We start from the raw sequence: 22,506 nt of genomic DNA on the forward strand, positions 1-22,506 counted from the left end.
ACACAAACAAATTGAATTGTAGAAAGAAGAATTGCTATTAAACTTTTATTACATTGATCTTTTAAAAAAAAAAGAAGATTGACCCAATGACTAAAAGTTTATTGAAAAAGATTAAGATAAATCATATGTAAGATTACAGCTGTTATCCTAATGCTAGCAAGTTAAAGGTTTGGTTGGCTTGCTTGCTTTGTTTGTATTAAAGTTTGCTCAAGCATTGTAATTAAGATTGACATCTGCAAACAATATAAGTAGGCGGAGGTAAACCTGTATATAGGTAAATTTGATTATTTGATAATGTCCAATCAAATTTAAATATTATGTATACAAGTTTAACTCCGCCTTTTTATATTGTTTTCATATGTCAATCTTAATTACAATGCTTGAGTAAACATTAATAAAAACAAAGCAAGCAAGCAAACCAAACCTTTAACTTGCTAGCATTAGGATAACAGCTGTAATTGTTACTACAGTTTGGTAAATGATACATTTATTATCTGCATACAGAATTGTCACCATAACTCCAAACAAAAGTTCATGAATATCATCTGAAGTGCTGAGTTTTATTGTTCAAATTTCCCTTTTCTACAGTAGATTTACATGTTGTTTTTTTTTCAGTGTGGTTTCTTTAAGAGATTACGTCCAGAAGGATATCAACCAACATATAAAGGAGATCTGAAGAAAAAAGACTATGAATCAAATGATGCTGCTTATTCATAGCCAAAATATAAATTAGAACTGTTACATCAAATACAAGAATTCTAGTGTCTTTGTATAAAACCAGTGCTTCCATTTCTTGATGTTGATATCTTAAAGTTAGTGATTTGGATGTAAGGTTAAATTGTATGAGTTTTAAGCCTCAGCTTATATAAATTGATGATTTTACCTGGCCTTTTGAAGAACATTCTGTGTATGGTCATGACTACTGTACAATTGTACAAATAAAAGTTTTAGAGTATTGCTATATAAATTCATGTGAAAATATTTTTATTTCACATGTAACTAAACCACCTATGAAAAAAATTTTTAATTGTAAGAATAATACATTATTTACTCAATGTAAAGTGTTCATATTCATATAACATTGATGAATCAGATTGTAAAGTGTTCATTTTAGTGTCATTTTGTATACTGTCGACCAAAGAGTGATTGGACCATTGTATTGCATGTCATGTTTTTATACATTTTACCTTGTATAAATGCTGTTAACATTTTTGTATATTTATCACTTCAGTATGTTTTGATATAAAATTCCAGGTTAAATTTACAAGCATGAAAGATGCATGACTACAGTGATAAGCAAAAGATAACTTTGAATGTCAAAATGTAATGAATTTCCTCCCTTGATCCATTTGAAATAATAAGGTTGTAAAGATTCCATCTGGTATGAGGAATTTCTTTAGAAAAAAATGTGTAATCTATACTATAAGATATTTATGTATGAATTATATATCTTTATACCTCTGTATATAGTGACATTCCATATATGGTATAAAATGAAACATTCATGTTTAGTGCTTTATTTTTATTATGGAAGTTTATACTTTCCTCTGTTTATTCCATTGGTAATAATTATGATCTCTGTTAAGATATTTTTTATTTCTTTTCATGCATATCTTAATTTTATTGGTTATCTAAAATGTATTCCAAAGAAATATTCCAATGAATTGATTTATTTGATGAAAAAATGAAATGAAAAATATGTTAAATGTTTTCAGTTAAGGTCAAGTCAAAGTTTTGAAAGTGACATTTAAAATCATGATGTTTTGAATGTTAATAGATATGAAGCAGAAATACATTCAAATATGCCATCTAATTTTGGAACAAATTGAGTGATTAATATAGACAATTGTATTTTAGACTTGCCCTATATTTTTCTTGATATATTATGAACATAATCTTTCAAGTATCTGTAATTTTTTTTAAGGTAACTCATCAATGTACAGATGCAAAATGGGAATAAGCTTGTTATTGTATGCTATCTTGCTTTCAGGGGTATGCTAATTTTGTGATAAAGACTATTACACTTTATATCTACAATACTAAGTTGTGATAAAAATTAAAAGTGCTCAAAATTTCAGCTGCATTTAATTATATAGAAATGTAGTAAAATATAAGTATTTTCAATTTCTTTTGAAGTTAATATTTTATATAAACTTTTTTCATTCCTTTTAAGAAATACTTTATGTATGTATTTGTGTTGTGCCTCATCAAAACTTACTTTTTTTGCTATGTGCATCATCATAAAATGTATACCAGACTTCTTTTTGTTTCAGAATTTATATTTACATTTGTGTGTTTTTGTATATTTTAATTTGTATGAAATTTGTTTTTTATGGAAGTATATGTTTTGAATTAGGAATGAAAACCTTTTTGTATTTCTGAACCAGCTGATCTCAGTTATTGTAACTATTTCCTAATAATCTGAATTAGCTGATTTAATAATGAACTTTATATTTGCTTGATTCTTTTACAATCCAATTGATGAATTATTTCTGAGAGATAATTGATTTCAATTTTTCCTAATTAACAAAATTAACAAATTTATAAAAGAGTATACTTTTTCTTTTTTAAATAGTAACTTGTGTATTGATTGTATGTTATATGTTTGTGTGTTTAAGGCCTAAGTGGTCATGCTTGGTTGTGTGTTTGTGTGTTTAAGGCCTAAGTGGTCATGCTTGGTTGTGTGTTTGTGTGTTAAGGCTTTAAGTTGCCATGCTTAAGCCAAATTGAGATAAGCTTCTCCACATGTTTGCTTTACGTTGCAAGCTTTCACTAGCCCACCTGTATTTATTACACTTATTTATTGTAGTTAGTGTCTTAATTGACACTGTATATACTAGTTGCACTATTTATACTTTTCAGCAAGTAGTTTGTATTTAGTTTAAAGTAACAACTTGATTTACTTAAATAACATCAGATAGTTTATTTTTTGGTAGAAAGAAGACGGCCCTGATATCAGTTTACAATTCATAAATTTAATCTGGAACAATGCACAAGAAATAATGGTTAAACAAAATTGGTTGATCCAACAGCTAAAGAGATTAAGTGAAGGGGACTCCTGTCATTTGCACAAATGTAAATTTTGTAGAAAGAAACTAAAGCAAAGTTGAGGAAGCAAGACATTGGTATTTTACATTTTGTCATTGTTGTCAAAGTTTAGGTTCAGTCGGTGGTTAAGATTTATTTTAAAACTTCAAAAACTTTGTAAATTTTTCATGGAATTTTATGAAACTTGGACAGAAGCTTGTTTATGATTTAATAAAGACAGTATTCAGAGCAAAATTTAGAATTTTTTTTTGTTATATCTGTGTTTAACTAATAAATGGACTATTTAATACAATTAAAATTAAGATACAGTCCTTGGATAATGTTTATTTTAAGTCAATAACTTCGTCAGTCCTTATACTGAACCATTTGTTTTTGTATTGTATAAGCATTCTTTCACTACATTTTTACTCCTCTGATTATAGTGTCCATCCCCTAGTCTTGTCTCATTGACACTGGAATTTTGACGTTGTTCAAATGTTTAATTTTTGTCTCACCTGCTTTATAGTTATTGTTATTTGTCATTTTTCATTGAGTTTTCAGTAATTACATTACACAATGTGAAGTTTTCTTATTTTGATGCCAGTAAAAAACAATATTGTACTGTCAATAAATAGAAGGTATTATCAAATTAATGTTGCTAAATCAAACTGACTACTTGTTGACAAGTATATTTATAATGTATTATTTTTATACTGCTTGAGATATGCATCTCCACATTGCTTTATTTTGCTTACTGATCTCCGAGTGATTTATTTCTTATTTTGTACATTTATCCATTACATTTCTGAAATGTAGAATACAAATTTGGAAGTGTTTTTTTCTTTATATTTTTTAACTTGAAAAACATTTTAGATAACGAAACAAGATTTTTTTTTTTTAACTGAAGACTTGCATTAAAATTATTCTCAATTCTGTACACTACATGAGTATTAATATAGCAATGGTGTGTTTTAAGGTAAAAACATGAAGCATTGTGAAGGTATTTGGACAACATAAAGGCATTGTTCTTATGCAAAAAATGATAAGTTAGTCTTGATTTTCAACCGATTTTAAAGAAACATTTCTTCTTGTTCAGATATTTAAATCAATATTGCCATTATTGACTAGTGTTTCAAATGAATGCATATTTTTTCGAAAAATGATATTGCCTACTTTTTAACTTCAAAGTTGATAAGTGTTTGAGAAAGATATTACATTGTAGTAATTCACTAACGTGGTTTGACTCATTGTCAGACTATTAATACTTATTTTAAATTGTAAACACATTTTTTGTTGGACTAAAAAGATAAGTTTGCTAGGTTAAATTGCTAAGTAAAAGGAAAGTTTGACTTGCACCTGTACATGTTTATGTACTGGTTGTAAATGGGAGATTAGAATCACTAGGCTTTTCAGTGTTATGTCTTTGTATCTCTGCATATTTGTATATTTGTTATATGTATATATGTAGTTACCAACATATAAGAAATAAACAATTACAGTTTTGATTATTTAGTTGTAGGAATAGATTTGAAATAAATGATTACAGTTGTGATTCTTAGCGGTAAGATTACAAATAGAAAATTAAAGTTATGATTTTTAGTGGAAAGAATAGATTTGAAATAGTGGATTTTAGCTGTGTTTCTTAATCGAATGAAATGAAACATGTTCAGAAACTTGTTTTAAAAAAAATGGAGATGATTCTGAAGTTGTTTTGGATCAGTTTTTTAATTTGACATGTTAGGAAGAGATTGAACTCTTGTATGTGTTAAGGCAATTAAATGAGTTTATCACAAAGTTGTAAGTTGCTAAGCGCACTATGAGACTAAGGCCTCTTGGTGATTCTCTTTATTCTGCCATTAGTAATATTTTTACAAAACAGTTTAATACAACAACCATGCTTCCTTATCAAATTTTAGATAAATGTTTATTTTTAGCTAAATTGGGCTTTTGATGCCCCTTGTCCTTTAACATATGTAATTTATTGACAATTTACTTTTTTATATTCAAAATTAATGTACATTGAGATTTGTCTGCCATAAAAAGTTTGTTTTTACTTGTTGGTCTGTCAGTTGAGTGAATAAAGTGTACTGTTTTCAAGTACTTGTCAATAAACACCAAGTAAAAGAATCCATCATTTGTATATTTTCATTTGTATACCTGTATATACATGTTTATATATTTCATCATAATCCAGTGATATTATTATGCCAAATATTGTATATAACAAGAATTATGATTCAGTTGAAGTGTAATTTATGTTTTTCCTGAATGAATTTAAGTTTTTCTTTTGCTTTTTAATTTTGTTTGTTGATACTTTTTTAAGAGTTTATCGTATATTGGTTGTGAAAAACTATCCTTTTATGTGCTTATAAAGCAATGTCTGTGTAATCATAAGTAATCCATAATGCCAGTATTGGTTACATTTTGTTTCTACTATTTCAGTTTATTAACTTCATAGGTGTGATTTTTTTTTAAAACTAAAAATAGACCTGCATTACAGGAAACAATATGAATTTTTATTTTCAATTAATGAATTTATGTATTTAATTCTTTTAAATTGAACCTTATTTGTGCCTCAATTTTTAACATTTAGTAACCTCAAAAGATCCAATTGATATTATTTTGATTTTTATGCCCCCGCCGTAGCGGAGGGGGCATTAAGTTTTACCCTTGTCCGTCTGTACGTACGTATGTCCCAAAATTGATTTCCGTTCTCTATCTTTCGTTTGCCTCAACCAAATTTTATGAAACTTATACACAATGCTTATTACCACAAAACACAGATCAAGTTTGAATTTTGGTGGCGTCACTTTTACCGTTCTAGAGTTATGCCCCTTTACAAATGGAAATATTGCTGAATTTATCGTTTCCGTTCTCTAACTTTAGTTTGCCTCAACCAAATGTTATGAAACTTATACACAATGCTTAATACCACAAAACACAGATCAAGTTTGAATTTTGGTGGCGTCACTTTTACCGTTCTAGAGTTATGCCCCTTTAAAAATGGAAAAATTGCTGAATTTATGGTTTCTGTTCTCTAACTTTAGTTTGCCTCAATCAAATGTTATGAAACTTATACACAATGCTTATTACCACAAAACACAGATGAAGATTGAATTTTGGTGGCGTCACTTTTACCGTTCTAGAGTTATGCCCCTTTAAAAATGGAAAAATTGCTGAATTTATGGTTTCTGTTCTCTAACTTTAGTTTGCCTCAACCAAATGTTATGAAACTTATACACACTGCTTATTACCACAAAACACAGATCAAGTTTGAATTTTGGTGACGTCACTTAAACCGTTCTAGAGTTATGCCCCTTTATAAATGGAAAAATATCAAGTAATTTTTATACGACCGCAAAAAAATTTTTGTGGTCGTATGACGTTGGCGTCGTCGTCGTCCGGCGTCGTCCGAAGACACATTGGTTTTCGCACTCTAACTTTAGTTTAAGTGAATGGATCTCTATGAAATTTTACCACAAGGTTCAATACCACAAAAGGAAGGTTGGGATTGATTTTGGGGGTTATGGTACCAACAGTAAAGGAATTAGGGGCCAAAAAGGGGCCAAAAATAAGCATTTTTGTAACTTCCAGACATAACTTGTGTGTTAGTGTATGGATCTCTCTGACATTGTACCACAAGGTTCCATATCACAAAAGGAATGTTGGGATTGATTTTGGATAATGGCCTCAAAATTTTAGGAATTAGGGGCCAAAAAAGGGGCAAAACACAAGCATTTTTCTAGTTTCATGACAATAACTTGTGTGTAAGTGTATGGATCTTTCTGAAATTGTACTACAAGGTTCCATATCATAAAGGGAAAGCTGGAATTGAGTTTTGGGGTAATAGCCGAAATATTTAGAAATTGGGGGCCAAAAAGGGGCCAAAAATAAGCATTTTTCTAGTTTCCAGACAATAACTTGTGTTCAAGTGTATGGATCTCTCTGAAATTGTACTGCAAGGTACCATACCACAAAGGGAAGGCTGGGATTGATGATGGGGGTAATTGCCTCAATATTTTAGGAATAAGGGGCCAAAAAGGGGCAAAAAAACAAGCATTTTTACAGTTTCAGGACAATAACTTGTGTGTAAGTGTATGGATCTCTCTGAAATTGTACTGCAAGGTACCATACCACAAAGGGAAGGCTGGGATTGATGATGGGGTTAATTGCCTCAATATTTTAGGAATTTGGGGCCAAAAAGGGGCCAAAAAACACATTTTTCTAGTTTCCAGACAATAACTTGTGTTCAAGTGTATGGATCTCTCTGAAATTGTACTGCAAGGTACCATACCACAAAGGGAGGCTGGGATTGAGTTTGGGGGTGATGAATCATAAGGGGGTTCAAAAAATTTGGGGGGGGATTTTTTTTTTTTTTCATTTTTTTTCTTTTTTTCATTTTTTAAAATTTTTCTTTTAAAATTTTCCATTTTAAATTGGTTATTTCTGATTTATATTTAAAAGCAAATAATAATGATATGGTAGGAGATACACACCAAACAGGATGTGTAAATTATTATATAATAAGTATTGTGCAATAGCAAGAAATTTTCAATTGCACAGTATTGCACAATAGCAAGAAATCTTCAATTGCACAGTATTGCGCAATAGCAAGAAATCTTCAATTGCACAGTATTGCGCAAAAGCAAGAAATATCCAATAGCACAATATTGCGCAATAGCAAGAAATTGTCAATTGTACAGTATTGCGCAATAGCAAGAAATATTTAATTGCACAGTATTGTGCAAAAGAAGATACTTTGTATAAATTGCTTATTTCTTGACCAATTTCAATGGGGTTTTATTCTTGAATTCTTGGGGTTCTTTAATATGCTGAATCTACTGTGTATTTAGTTTTTGGATTTTGGGCCCCGTTTTTAAATTGGTCCACATTGAGGTCCAAAGGGTCCAAAATTAAACTTTGTTCGATTTCATCAAAAATTGAATTATTGGGGTTCTTTGATATGCCGAATCTAACCGTGTATTTAGATTCTTAAATTTTGGTTCCGTTTTCAAATTGGTCTACATTAAGGTCCAAAGGGTCCAAAATTAAACTTAGTTTGATTTTAACAAAAATTGAATTCTTAGGGTTCTTTGATATGCTGAATCTAAACATGTATTTAGATTTTTGATTATGGGCCCAGTTTTCAAGTTGGTCCAAATCGGGGTCCAAAATTAAACTTTGTTTGATTTCAACAAAAATTGAATATATGGGGTTCTTTGATATGCTGAATCTAACCATGTATTTAGATTTTTGATTTTTGGGTCCCGTTATCAACTTTGTCCACATTGAGGTCAAAAGGGTCCAAAATTAAACTTTGTTTGATTTCATCAAAAATTGAATTATTGGGGTTCTTTGATATGCCGAATCTAACCGTGTATTTAGATTCTTAATTTTTGGTTCGGTTTTCAAATTGGTCTACATTAAGGTCCAAAGGGTCCAAAATTAAACTTAGTTTGATTTTAACAAAAATTGAATTCTTAGGGTTCTTTGATATGCTGAATCTAAACATGTATTTAGATTTTTGATTATGGGCCCAGTTTTCAAGTTGGTCCAAATCGGGGTCCAAAATTAAACTTTGTTTGATTTCAACAAAAATTGAATATATGGGGTTCTTTGATATGCTGAATCTAACCATGTATTTAGATTTTTGATTTTTGGGCCCCGTTATCAACTTTGTCCACATTGAGGTCAAAAGGGTCCAAAATTAAACTTTGTTTGATTTCATCAAAAATTGAATTCTTGGGGTTCTTTGATATGCTGAATCTAACCATGTATTTAGATTTTGGATATTGGACCATAATAGGTGAATGTCCAATTTAAAATATTTAAGTTCTTAGACCACATTCATTCTTTGTCAGAAACCTATGCTGTGTCAAATATTTAATCACAATCCAAATGCAAAGCTGTATCAAGCTTGAATGTTGTGTCCATACTTGCCCCAACTGTTCAGGGTTCGACCTCTGCGGTCGTATCAAGCTGCGCCCTGCGGAGCATTTTATTAAAATTGGAGTTATCTTCCTTTGTCCATGATTATAGTTGAATCAACTACAATCAATACTTTATACAATGCAATGTTTAATTTTGACTTCCACTGATAAAACACAGATCAAGTTGAATTTGGGTAGTGTCACTTTAACCATTATTGAGTTATGCCCCTTTATAAATCGAAAGATTGCAAAATTTTTAGTTTCCATTCTGTAACTTAAGTTTGCCCCAACCAAACATTATGAAACCTATACACAATATTACCACAAAACTAAGATCAAGTACAAGTTTTTTGTTTCTGTTTTCTAACTTTAGTTTGCCTCAACCAAATGTTATGAAACTTATACACAATGGTTATTACTACAAAATACAGATTAAGTATGAAATTTGGTGGCAACACTTTTACCATTCTTGAGTTATGTCCCTTTATAAACATAAAAATTGCTGAATTTTTCGTTCCCGTTCTCTAACTTTAGTTTGTCTCAACCAAATGTTATAAAACTTATACACAACCGTTCTAGAGTTATGCGTGTTTACAAATAGAAAATTTCTGAATTTTTAGTTTCTGTTTTCTACTTAAGTTAGCCTCAACCAAATGTTATGAGACTTACACACAATGTTTATTACCACAAAACTTAGATCAAGTTCAAATTTGGGTAGCGTCACTTTTACCGTTCTTCAGTTATTTTCTCTTTAAACAGTATAAACTGATCCTCAAAATTGAATGTATTGTAGATTTGTTTTATTTCTAGATATCTGTAAATCAAAGATTATTTAAAGTATTTAAAAAAAAAATCAACAAGAATTTCATGTTTAGTGCCTTATAATGTAACAATGAATTTTGTAAATATTTACATATTTCCTTTTCAGCCTTGAATCTTTTAATACAAACTATTTATACCTTATGAGGACATCTGACATTTTTTTTTCTTTCAATAATTGGATTTTTATTTACCAGGAGATTGTCTGAACCTACGATATTTTATTAGTATTTTTTTAGTTATAGTAAATAAAATGCTTATTGAAGAAAAAATTAAATGATCTAGGTATATATTTTAATTGTGCTATGCTGGCTTCATATTATATTAACCATTCCATTTATATGTCATTTTATTGTTCTTAATATCAACAGTTAATACTTATGGGAACAATAAAACATAACCAATTAGATTTTTGTTCTTTTTTACTCTTATGTCTTAATAAAAATCTGTCAATAAAACAACACAAGTTCACCTAAAAATGACCTTAGATCGTTAGCTTTTGTTTCTCAGCTCTTATTGTTAGATGTACAAGACATCAATCTGTATGAAAAGTACTTTCACATAAAAAGTTTAGACAGGGATGACTGATAGAAACCCCAAATTTTTAAATTGAAAAAAAAAAAAAAAGAGATAGCAAAAACCATAAACAATTTTCTTACATATAACAGACACACACACAAGTCAGGAGAGTAGGAATCCAATTAGGACACTTGGGCAAAGGCCATGTTTGCTATCACGTGGTGTCCATGGTACGTTCGTCGTCATTTCATAAGCTTTTCACAAATTTATTTTTCTTGAAAACAACTGAAGTGAGATGTTTCTTTTAATATTTCAATTTTGGTGCAAATTTGTCAACAAACGGCTTTTGTCAGCAAAAATCCTTGCCCGGCTTTGGCTTTATTTTTCGTCCATTTTGGTTTTATCAGCTCTTTTTTGCGGTCGTATATTGGTATGACGTTGGCGTCGTCGTCGTCCGAAGACACATTGGTTTTCGCACTCTAACTTTAGTTTAAGTGAATGGATCTCTTTGAAATTTTACCATAAGGTTCAATACCACAAAAGGAAGGTTGGAATTGATTTTGGGGGTTATGGTACCAACAGTTAAGGAAAAAGGGGCCAAAAATAAGCATTTTTGTAACTTCCAGACATAACTTGTGTGTTAGTGTATGGACCTCTCTGACATTGTACCACAAGGTTCCATATCACAAAGGGAATGCTGGGATAGATTTTGGGGGTAATTGCCTCAAAATTTTAGGAATTAGGGGCCAAAAAAGGGGCAAAAAACAAGCATTTTTCTAGTTTCATGACAATCACTTGTGTGTTAGTGTATGGATCTCTCTGAAATTGTACTGCAAGGTACCATACCACAAAGGGAAGACTGGGATTGATTTTGGGGGTAATTGCCTCAAAATTTTAGGAATTAGGAGCCAAAAAGGGGCAAAAAACAAGCATTTTTTCTAGTTTCTGGACAATAACTTGTAAGTGTATGGATCTTTATGAAATTGTACTGCAAGGTACCATACCAAAGGGAAGGCTGGGATTGAGTTTGGGGGTGATGAATCATAAGGGGGTTCAAAAAATGGGGGGGGGGATTTTTTTTTCCTTTTTTTTTTTCTTTAAAATTTTCCATTTTAAGTTGGTTATTTTTTATTTATATATGAAAGCAAATAATAATGATATGGTTTGATTTCATCAAAAATTGAAATACTGGGGTTCTTTGATATGCTGAATTTAACCATGTATTTAGATTCTTAATTTTTGGTCCCGTTTTCAAATTGGTCTACATTAAGGTCCAAAGGGTCCAAAATTAAACTTAGTTTGATTTTAACAAAAATTGAATTCTTGGGGTTCTTTGATATGCTGAATCTAACCGTGTATGTATTTAGATTTTGGATATTGTACCATAATAGGTAAATTAAAATTTGTTATGTTCTTAGACCACATTCATTCTGTGTCAGAAACCTATGCTGTGTCAAATATTTAATCACAATCCAAATTTAGAGCTGTATCAAGCTTGAATGTTGTGTCCATACTTGCCCCAACTGTTCAGGGTTTGACCTCTATGGTCGTATCAAGCTGCGCCCAGCGGAGCATTTTATTGGTTATTATCTTACATATTATTATGGATAAAGATAATCTGTAAACAGCAAAAATGTTCAGCAAAGTAAGATCTACAAATAAGTTTATATGACCAAAATTGCCAATTAAGGAGTTATTGCCCCTCAAGGACAATTTTACACAATTTGTTTATCATGTTTTTTAACTTCAAAAAATCTTCTCCTCTGAAACTACTGAACCAAATTAAACCAAACTTAAGCTGAATGATTCTTAGGTTATCTAGAATAAAGTTTGTGTTTTATTTTCTGTTTCCTCAGAAAACATGGCCGCCATGGCTAAAAATAGAACATAGGGTAAAATGCAGTTTTTGACTTATATCTCAAAAACTAAAGCATTTAAAGCAAATCACACAAGAAGTTAAAGTATTCATTAGGTCAAGGTCTACCTGCCCTTAAATTATTAGCCAAATCGGATATCTGATTTTAAGGAAATTTTGCAATTTTTCGGTAATTATCTTGAATATCATTGTAGATAAACTGTAAAAAAATGTTCAGCAAAGTAAGATCTACAAATAAGTTTTATGACCAAAATTGTCAATGGGCCCCTTAAGGAGTTATTGGCCTTTAAAGACAATTTTTCACAATTTGTTCATCTAGTTTGCTTACTTTAATAAATCTTCTCCTTTGAAACTGCTGAATCAATTTCAGCCAAACTTGGGCTGAATGAGTTTCAGAGTATCTAGTATAAATATTTTATTTCCTTGTACGTCAAGAAACATAGCCACTATGGCTAAAATGGAACATAGGGGTAAAATGCATTTTTTTGCTTTTGAAGTAAATATGACAGATACAAAGAACATTTAAATGGCATTTTTAAGCCACTCATTAATATATATTGAAAAGCAAAAATAGTCATAACTGAAAGATTTAAGCAAAAAATTACAGGTGAGTGATTCAGGCTCTTGAGAGCCTCTTGTTAAGTGTTGTTACTTTGTTAATGGTGAATATTGCTTAGAACAAACAAATCAGTTGAAACAAAACTTGCCAGGTAATTTCTGTGAAGGTCTGTAACAAGTGTTGTTACTTTGATGCCAGTTTGAAATTCAATATGGCCTTCATTGAGGGTCAAAGATGATATTGAAACCCTATCTGAAATTACATTTTGGTTTTCTTTTTAAAAATGGATGAAGGAAAGGAAAAACGATGCTGAAATATTCTTAAGAAGATACTTCCCAATTGTTATTACTTTTTGTTCAGATGAAAATCCTACATTTGATATTTGGCAAAATACATCCAGCTGAGCAATTCAGGCTCCTTTGAGCCTCTAGTTTTATGTTTTATGTTAATTAATAGAGCCAACAATGATTCATCCAAAACACAATTTAAAAATCAAACAAAAACAAAACTTAGTTGATTAAATTTCATTTTATGGCTAGTTTTTACCTCCCTTTTGTAATCACTAACATTAGCTAAAGTCTAAAAATCTGAATTCAATGATATTTTACAAAGTCCTCAATCAAAAATATACTGTTAGAAAGGTCTGGGAACAGTATATATATGTTCCTGGAAAGATGGAGAAGACTCCAAGTAGGCAACCAAAAAGCAACATTCGAAGAAAATCTGATAACACCTTGGTCATATGAATGATGACATAAAGGCAAACAACAATCTACAAAATACTAAACTGAAAACTAAAGATTAAGTAACATGAACAACAATCGGGGCGAACCCAGGTACCCAAGAGAGAAAACAGTTTCTGCTCCACTAGTGACAACAGTTGCTCAAGGGCAAATTAAACTTTAACTTTATAGGGGTGCTTTCGATGGTGTCATAAAAAATAAAAAGACGACGGGAATATGCCTGCAACACAGATATTCCATAATGATAAACAAAATCACGGTGGCTTCCATAAAACCTTCGCATGGATTACTTCAACTTAACCTATCAAGAAAATCATGATTGGAATTACAAACAATAGAATATCGTATCAAAGAGGAGTTTATATATACCCCATGAGCAGACGACACTGGAATGTTGCGACACAGAAAATTTTTAAAAGTTTACCTTGTAGTAACCCCCAAAAAAGGTTTTGCAAGGTTTCTTTTACGTCCTGAGAGAATGGCATTCTTCATAACGAGGCATCGGATTAAATTCCGACCGTTCATGATCGAACATAGCTGTGTGTTTACAACCAGTACAGCCAAACGGATGCTGCGGCTTCATCTTATGCAAACGGGGGTATAGAGATATGGTAATCCCTTAGTGATGTATACATTGCAGCCATGTAGAGAGAGAGAGAGAGAGAGAGCGAGCTAAGAGATTATCCATGTTCGCAATTCTGACTGGTTTTCTGATGATTTCAGATCTAGACCATAATTAATGTCATTTGATTGTAGTTTTAATTTGTTTTCTTATTGTTTCAGACTGATTGGTTTTTCGATCACCCAATTTATTGTCTCGCCTTGACGGAGTCAAAAAGCGAGACATAGGTATGCTGTTTCCGGCGTCGGCGACGACGACGGCGGCGGCGGCGTTAACAATGTATTAGTTTGTGATTAGGTCTAGTTTATGGTGAACCACAAGTAGTAGGTCGATAATACTTGGTATGCAGTTGTATTAGAATTGGTGCATCTCATTTCCATGGAAATCATTTGGCCCTGCCCCTCAGTCATGGTCTATTGACTTTGAAACTTTTGCTTTTTTTACATGTATTAGTTTGTGATTAGGTCAGTTTATGGGGAACCACTAGTGGTAGGTCAATGATATTTAGTATGCAGTTGTATAAACATTGGCATATCTCATTTCCATGGAGATTATTTGACTTCGCCCCATTAGTCATGGTCTACTGACTTTGAAAATTTTGCTTAGTTTACATGTATTAGTTTGTGATTAGGTCAGTTCAAGGGGAACCATTAGTGGTAGGCTAATGTTAATTGGTATTCAGTTGTATAAGCATTAGCACATCTCATTTCCATGGAGAATATTTGGCCCCGCCCCCTCAGTCATAGTCTATTGACTTTGAAACTTTTGCTTAGTTTACATGGATTAGTTTGTGATTATATCAGTTTAAGGTGAACTGCTAATGTTAAGTCAATGATATTTGGTATGCAAATTTATTGGCATTTGCAATTATTGTTTCCATGGAGATTATATAGCCCCACCCCCTCATCATGGTTCATTGACTTTGACACTTTTACATAGTTTACAAGTTAATGTTTGTGTTTAGGTTTGTTTAAAGGGAACGACTTAAAATAATTCAATGGTATTTGGTATGCAGTTGTATTAGCATTGGCACATCTCATTTCCATGGAGATAGTTTAGCCATGTACCTTCAGTCACGGTTCATCGATTTTGAATATTTGCATAACTTAAATGTTAAAGTATTGCTATTTTGATTTTAGCATTTGCATTATCAAAATTACAAAAAGGCGAGACATATCTCTGTGATAACAGTTTATTTATTGATTGGGTTTGTGTTGCTCGATCTATAGTTTAGTTATTTATGGACTGTTGTTTGTCTTCAGTGTTTCTACTTTTTCGTTTGATTATGTCGTGCGCCATTCATCGACATATAGCTTTATTGCCTCCTTGGTATATCTCCTCATTCTTATAAATAATATCAACACAAAACATGTTGATGTGTAACACAAACACATGTTTAATGATAAACATTGACCACATCATGTGCAAAATCTCTTTTTGCAATAAAACATTAATTATCACTAAGAATGGTATTATTATATTCTATTTTAAACAAACGTCGTCATTATTGTCGTAAATACTTGCATTCAGTTTTCCGTGTGTACTGAAATATCAAAATCAAGAAAAAGACGCTATTGCTGTTTGTATTAGATTTATTTATAGTAAGATCCCTTGAGTAAATTTCCGCAGTAAAATTCTAAAATTCTTGATTATTTAAAGCAAAAATATCATCAAGGTAACGGTAAGTGTTTTTAAATTTATCAATTAAATATAATTTAGACGGATCTTTACTGAGTTTGGCCATACACTGTGATTCATAACAATACAGGATTAAGTCTGCTATTAAAGGGGCGATTGATGCCCATATGAATGTCGACACCTAATCGATAAACTTTATTGCCGAAAAGAATATAGAGATGTCAAGGAGAAAATTTACAGCATTAATCATCTTATCACAGTTCCAGTAGGTAGATCTGGCATATTTACCCTTTTTCATTACAGAAGAAGGCTTTACATGAGTTGCAGCCAATAAATCTGCAATCAGAGGACCGTTTTATTAAATGAGATTGTTTGATAAGATGATCTGTTATTGTAGTATACAGAGTCGAATAGCATAACTGTCAACCAAATTGAACGGAACACATTATTTGTCCAAATCATCCAAAGAGTTCTTAACACTTCAAAAATAATAAAATTCTATCATTTTGATATGCTTTATTGCAAAAATTGATAAGTTTTCCAATAGAAGCAAGGGAACTATAGTTAACAACGCAGAAAGATTAGTCGTATAACACTTACTCATGAGAAGCCGAGATGAAATGAAATAAGACGGCCCTAACATGCAGAACCAACAAAGAAATCCCATGATACTTCATAATAACCCCGATAGTCTTTGTAAAATACAAATTCAATAAAAACATTATATATCAAAGGGGCACATCTAGATTTGATAGATAACTTTGCAAGAAATAAGGTATGAATAGGGAAAACTGTTCAGATTGACTGTATGTTGATTTCGATAAAATACTGACCAAAGGAGAAATGATATGTAATTACACATAGAAGTTTTATCAAGATTGCTACCCCGTCACCAAATATTTCCCGCGCTGTATAAAGAGGAATTAAATTGTGTGTCACAATGTGCCATAGTGGTACGATAGTCAAAATGTGTCAAAAGGGCCCATAACTCCCTATATAAAATGTTCACATCAAAATGACGGTATAATATGTTCAACTCAGTGGCTAAAAACTCTACCAAGTATGAGACCTTTCTGTCAAATGATCTCAGAGAAGTTGCTTTCGCGTTCACAAGGTGGTTCTACTACAATACTTCAAAAAATAGTGAAAGTCCAACAGCTCCCTGAAAATGGTCGGACCAAGGTGACAGTACAATATGACCAACAAGACATAATAGCAACCAATCATAAAATTATAACAAAAACTCAGAGGAGTTGCGTTCACAAGGTGTAGTTCTTACAATACTCCAACAAATGGTCAAAGTACCATAACTCCCGTAAAATTGTCAAACTAAAATTGCGGTACTAAATGGTCAAGTTAACATGTTGGCAAACAGTAGTACTTATATAAAAGCTTTCTTTCAAAAAGTCTCAGAGGAGTTGCGTTCACCAGGTCCAAAAGGTGATATTGTAAAAATACTCCCAAAAAAATAGTCAAAAGCTCTCGTAAAATTTTCAGATCAAAATGATGGTAAGATATGGTCAACTACACAGGACGGCAAACAATGGAACTAAGTATGGTCTTTGAGAAGTTGCGTTAACAAGGTGTTACTTTCACAATACTAAAAACTCCCTTTAAAAAATTCATATCAAAATGAAGGTATAATATGGTCAACTGCACATGATGGAAAACAATCCTCCACATATGAGAGCGTTCTATAAAACGGTCTCAGAGGAGTTGCGTTCACAAGGGTTTTCTTGTCACAATACTAAAAAAATGGTCGAAGACCTATAACTGTTGTAAAAATGGTCGAATCAAAATGGTGATAAAATATGGTCAAGTATACATGAAGGAAAACTTTCCAACCAAGTAAGTGAGCTTTCTGTAAACGGAATCAGAGGAGTTGTGTTCACAAGATGTCATTGTTACAATACTTAAAAAAAACGATCACATTCCAATAACTCCTGTAAAAATTGTCAAATTAATCTGAAGATATAGCACGGTCAAGAGAAGATGACGACACATAATCCTACCAAGCATGAAAGTTACCATGGCGTTGTCAACATAAAAATGAGAAGATGTGGTATGATTGCCAATTAGACAACTCAAATAACATAAAAGTTTACAACTATAGGTCACCGTTCGGCCTTCAACAACGAGCAAAACCCACACCGCATAGTGAGCTGTAAAAGTCCCCGAAATGACAAATGTCAGATTGTTTTCGACTTACGAGTTTGAATGTCCTTTTGGTATCTTTCGCCTCTCATTTGTAGATCAAACGGTCTCTTGAGTATTTATGTGTTTCGGACAGACGGAAGGACATATGGAGGTGACCATTACCATATACCTCGCGACTAGACGCGCGGGGAATAACTATGTTATAACTGTAAAAAGAAAGAGCAGACCCTTCGAGGAAGAGGAAACTTTACATGAGAGACAACTGTCAATGTATTTAAAGGGCTAATTTCAATTTAGGCTAAATGTACAAATAATAAAAAAAATATATAACATTCAAGTACAGGGTAAAATTTTGGAGCAAAAATATTTTAAATAAAAAATCAGCCATTGGGAAAACATTGTTCATCCTACTATTTAAGATTTCGACTTCATTGTTATATACTCGTATATAAGATCATATAATATGAAGAAAATTGTTAACTTTTTGACCATTTCAAATGAACTTGTCTTCCTGAAATCTAAACAAAGTATTAATATATACATCATAATTCACTGCTATGATGGTAATTTAAATACTTAAAAATATAGTCAGAAACTGATTCTTTTTTGGAAAAAAATTGGATCATAATACAAGCATATAGGTCATCGTAGTAGAAATTAGTCAATACTTTTAATGACGATTTTCTTATGAACATATTGTTCAGGGATCCAAAACGACATACTCAATCAAAACTTCTCCTAACTCCAGAGAACAAATTGCATTACAATAAGCGGTTGCTTGAGGCAAATAAGTATCTGTTCTCCTATATTGAGGACACGTGAATAGATTATATATTTATCATCACAAAAAATAACCTTTTAACATGGTCATTGTTTCTGACAAATGTGTTATTGTTGACAATTGTTTTCGTTGAATGAACTAACAACTTTGTCATTATTTTTGACAAACGTGTAAATTGATGACGTTGGTTTTTTGTCGAGCCTTCGACTTTAGTCGAAAAAGCGAGACATAGCGATCCTACATTCCGTCGGCGTCGTCGTCGTCGTCGTCGTCGTTGTCGTCGGCGGCGTCCACAAATATTCACTCTGTGGTTAAAGTTTTTGAAATTTTAATAACTTTCTTAAACTATCCTGGATTTCTACCAAACTTGGACAGAAGCTTGTTTATGATCATAAGATAGTATCCAGAAGTAAATTTTGTAAAAATAAAATTCCATTTTTTCCGTATTTTACTTATAAATGGACTTAGTTTTTCTGTCGGGAAATATTACATTCACTCTGTGGTTAAAGTTTTTAGAATTTTAATAACTTTCTTAAACTATCCTGGGTTTGTACCAAACTTGGACAGAAGCTTGTTTATGATCATAAGATAGTATCCAGAAGTAAATTTTGTAAAAAAATAAATCCATTTTTTCCTTATTTTACTTTTAAATGGACTTAGATTTTCTGCCAGGAAACAACACGTTCACTCTGTGGTTAAAGTTTTTAAAATTTTAATAACTTTCTTATACTATTTTAGATTTGTACCAAACTTGGACAGAAGCTTGTTTATGATCAAAAGCTAGTATCTAGAAGGAAATTTTGTAAAAAAAGTAATCCATTTTTTCCGTATTTTACTTTTAAATGGACTTAGATTTTCTGCCAGGAAACAACACATTCACTCTGTGGTTATAGTTTTTAAAATTTTAATAACTTTCTTATACTATTTTGGATTTGTACCAAACTTGGACAGAAGCTTGTTTATGATCAAATGCTAGTCTAAAGAAGGAAATTTTGTTTTCTTCCAGTTAAAATTACATTCAGTCTGCAGTTAGAGTTTTTAAACATTTATTAGATTCATAAACTATCCTGGATTTTTACCAAACTTGGACAGAAGCTTCTTACAATCAAAAGATAGTATCAAGAGGAATATTTTTATTGATTTACTTCCTCCTTTTTTGTTGAGCCTGCGATGAACAGAAAAAGTAGGCGAGACACTGGGTTCCGCGGAACCCTTACGAATTTTTTTTAATAAGAATAACTCATTAACCTTAAATTGTCTTTCTTTTTTACCAATGTGTTATTAATGACACTACATTTTATATAAAATACCGTTTAAATGTTAAAATGCAGTTTTGTCACCTTTCACTTTTCAGAAGTCATGAAAAGTACAGATGGACTTTCTTCATTTTTCACTATAAGTTTAGAAAGCTTAAATAGATTGAGTAATTTAATCTCATTTTACTTGTTTGTGAAACATGGAAAATAACCAATAATATAAAGTTTTCCTATTCAAAGCACACCATTTAAACGTTGTCAATTAATACAAGAAGTAAAACAGGAAATTTCAGGAACGATATTAAAAAAAAGATTTTGAAGAAGGGACAACCAACTGTGAACAAAAATGAATAAAGGACGTTTCGGATAAAATAACATTGTGGTGTTATCTAAATAGACCTTATAGCACGAAAACACGAAACTATTTATGTTTCGTATGCGGACACATGACTACAAAATTAACAATTATACAACAATACATAAATAGTGAATATGGGACACACTTCATTAACATGTTTATGAGTTCTAACCTTGGACTGAGTTGCATAAAATGTTACATTAACTTTGTAGCTAATTTTTAATTATTTCAAAAATGCTACGGTAACAGATCATTAAATGTCCCATACAAGACAACTGCAGTTTATTTTTTTTAGAATAACTGTTACCTGTACTCTTGTATTTGCTTATCGTCCCGAATATGCATGCGCACTCCAAGCAACCACATTCAATCAATCTATCATATTTTACTGATAATCGGAATATATTTCGGAACAAAAACCAATCACCTCCTGTAAGTAACATAAATTTCTGTTAAATATTGATTATCAGTATATGAACGGGCTATTTGAGCAAATATAATTTTTAGGTCTCGTTTGGTCATGTCACTCATAACGTTCTAACATATTTTCACAAACCTGGCTTTCAAACGTTTACGTGTGAGCGTTGCCAATGAAGGTGAATCCACAAAAGGTCTTCTGACGCATGAAATTTATAAAAGTGTAATTTTCATTTACTAGCACTTGGACGATACCTCCGCCGTTGGACTGTCCTCGATGGTATGATTAGCTTAGTAAACAGTACCTCGGTACTGACATAAGTTATATCATTTATTTTTTAAAATCCCCGTTGTTAAATTTCGAAATTATTAAGAAACTAAGGTTCCAACTCTCTCAGGCAAAGTTGACCTTAGATGAATTTGGCTATTCTGTAAGGTCCCTTTCAGTCATATAGTTCCTAAAGTTCCTGCGTTCACTGGCTTTCAAACCTAGAAAATCTCTTTTGAGGCATGCTATTTATAAAATCATTGTCATTTATTCTTACATTCACGTCATTTGGTCTTTGGTGGATAGTTCTTATTTTTATGGAACACATATTCGTTTTCAACTAAATCTTTAGAACTCTTGTTTGTTCTGAAAATTTGTAAGCGCAAAATAGCACTGAGAAAAGTTATACCAAAATTAAAATGAATTGTTCATTTTTATGCCCAAAGTGACCAAAGGTATAATGATATCCTGTCATTCCCCCGTTTCACCATTACTGCGTCGTTTTATTGTCAGTCTTTATCCTAGTAGATCTAGAAATATCTAGATACGCCTGGAATACGAAATCGGGAAATGAAACCAATAAACTCCGCATTTATTTCACACTTGGGTCATAATCAGTAAATGTATAGAACATTTGCGCAACACCAACTGCTCCGTTGATAAAAATAAGAATTAAAAAATGAATGGGTCTATGAACTGAGGCTACATCTATCTTCAAAGACCCAAATGTTGCTGAACACCTGTCCTACCTCCATGCCAAAGATGTTGTCCCGAACAACACTGTTTTGGTGTGTAAATCACGTTATATAAACTGCATGATAACGGAATTACACATTGCCAATTCATTTGGTAACTCAACTCGTACTCCCATGGCACTTTCTAAAGAGGAAATCAATACCAATTATATTTTATGTTCTTGCGGAATTTCAACCAAAGATGTCTAAGAACTTCTTCAGACTTGTAAATAACGTCGAGATAAGTTCAGTTCAAATCAGTACAGTCCAGTACAGCTAAGGTTGGGATCAAGCACTACAGTGTAGTCGAGTACAAATACTGCCCATTTCAGACTTTAACATGCTTGGAGTATATAAGTCTCTCTTGTAAAAGAGAGGCGAAAGACACTAAAGGGATATTCAAATCATAAGTCGAAGACAACTGGCAACGTCATGGCAAAAATAAACATATATGTTGTGATGTTATACTATTGTTTCACGTTAGGGTGAAGGTTGGCGCCTATTAAAACTTTTTAAACCCGCTGCATTTGTTTGCATCTATCTTAAGTCAGGAACCTGATGTTCAGTGGTTGTCGTTTGTTGATGTGGTTCATAAGTGTTTCTCGTTGCTCGTTTTTTTTTATATAGATTAGACCGTTGGTTTTCCTGTTTGAATGGTTTTACACAAGTCATTTTGGGGCCCTTTATGGCTTGCTGTTCGGTGTGAGCCAAGGCTCCGTATTGAAGGTCGTACTTTGACCTATAATGGTTTAATTTTATAAATTGGGACTTGGATGGAGAGTTGTCTCATTGGCACTCATAC

At 31.8% G+C, this 22,506-nt stretch overlaps 1 protein-coding gene across 2 annotated transcripts in view; it reads left to right on the plus strand.

Annotated features, from left to right (window-relative positions):
• The window catches only part of LOC127728443 (integrin alpha-PS1-like), a 201,285-nt gene that overhangs the window by 105,431 nt on the left and 73,348 nt on the right, over positions 1-22,506 (plus strand). For both annotated transcript variants that reach the window (XM_052235802.1, XM_052235803.1), the window contains one exon: positions 616-6,691. In XM_052235802.1, coding sequence (XP_052091762.1) covers positions 616-717 — 102 coding nt within the window. In that variant the 3' untranslated portion in view covers positions 718-6,691. The remainder of the gene's footprint in view (positions 1-615; positions 6,692-22,506) is intronic.

Source organism: Mytilus californianus, unplaced genomic scaffold (genome assembly GCF_021869535.1).
Source record: "Mytilus californianus isolate M0D057914Y unplaced genomic scaffold, xbMytCali1.0.p SCAF_2, whole genome shotgun sequence".
Lineage (NCBI taxonomy): Eukaryota > Metazoa > Mollusca > Bivalvia > Mytilida > Mytilidae > Mytilus > Mytilus californianus.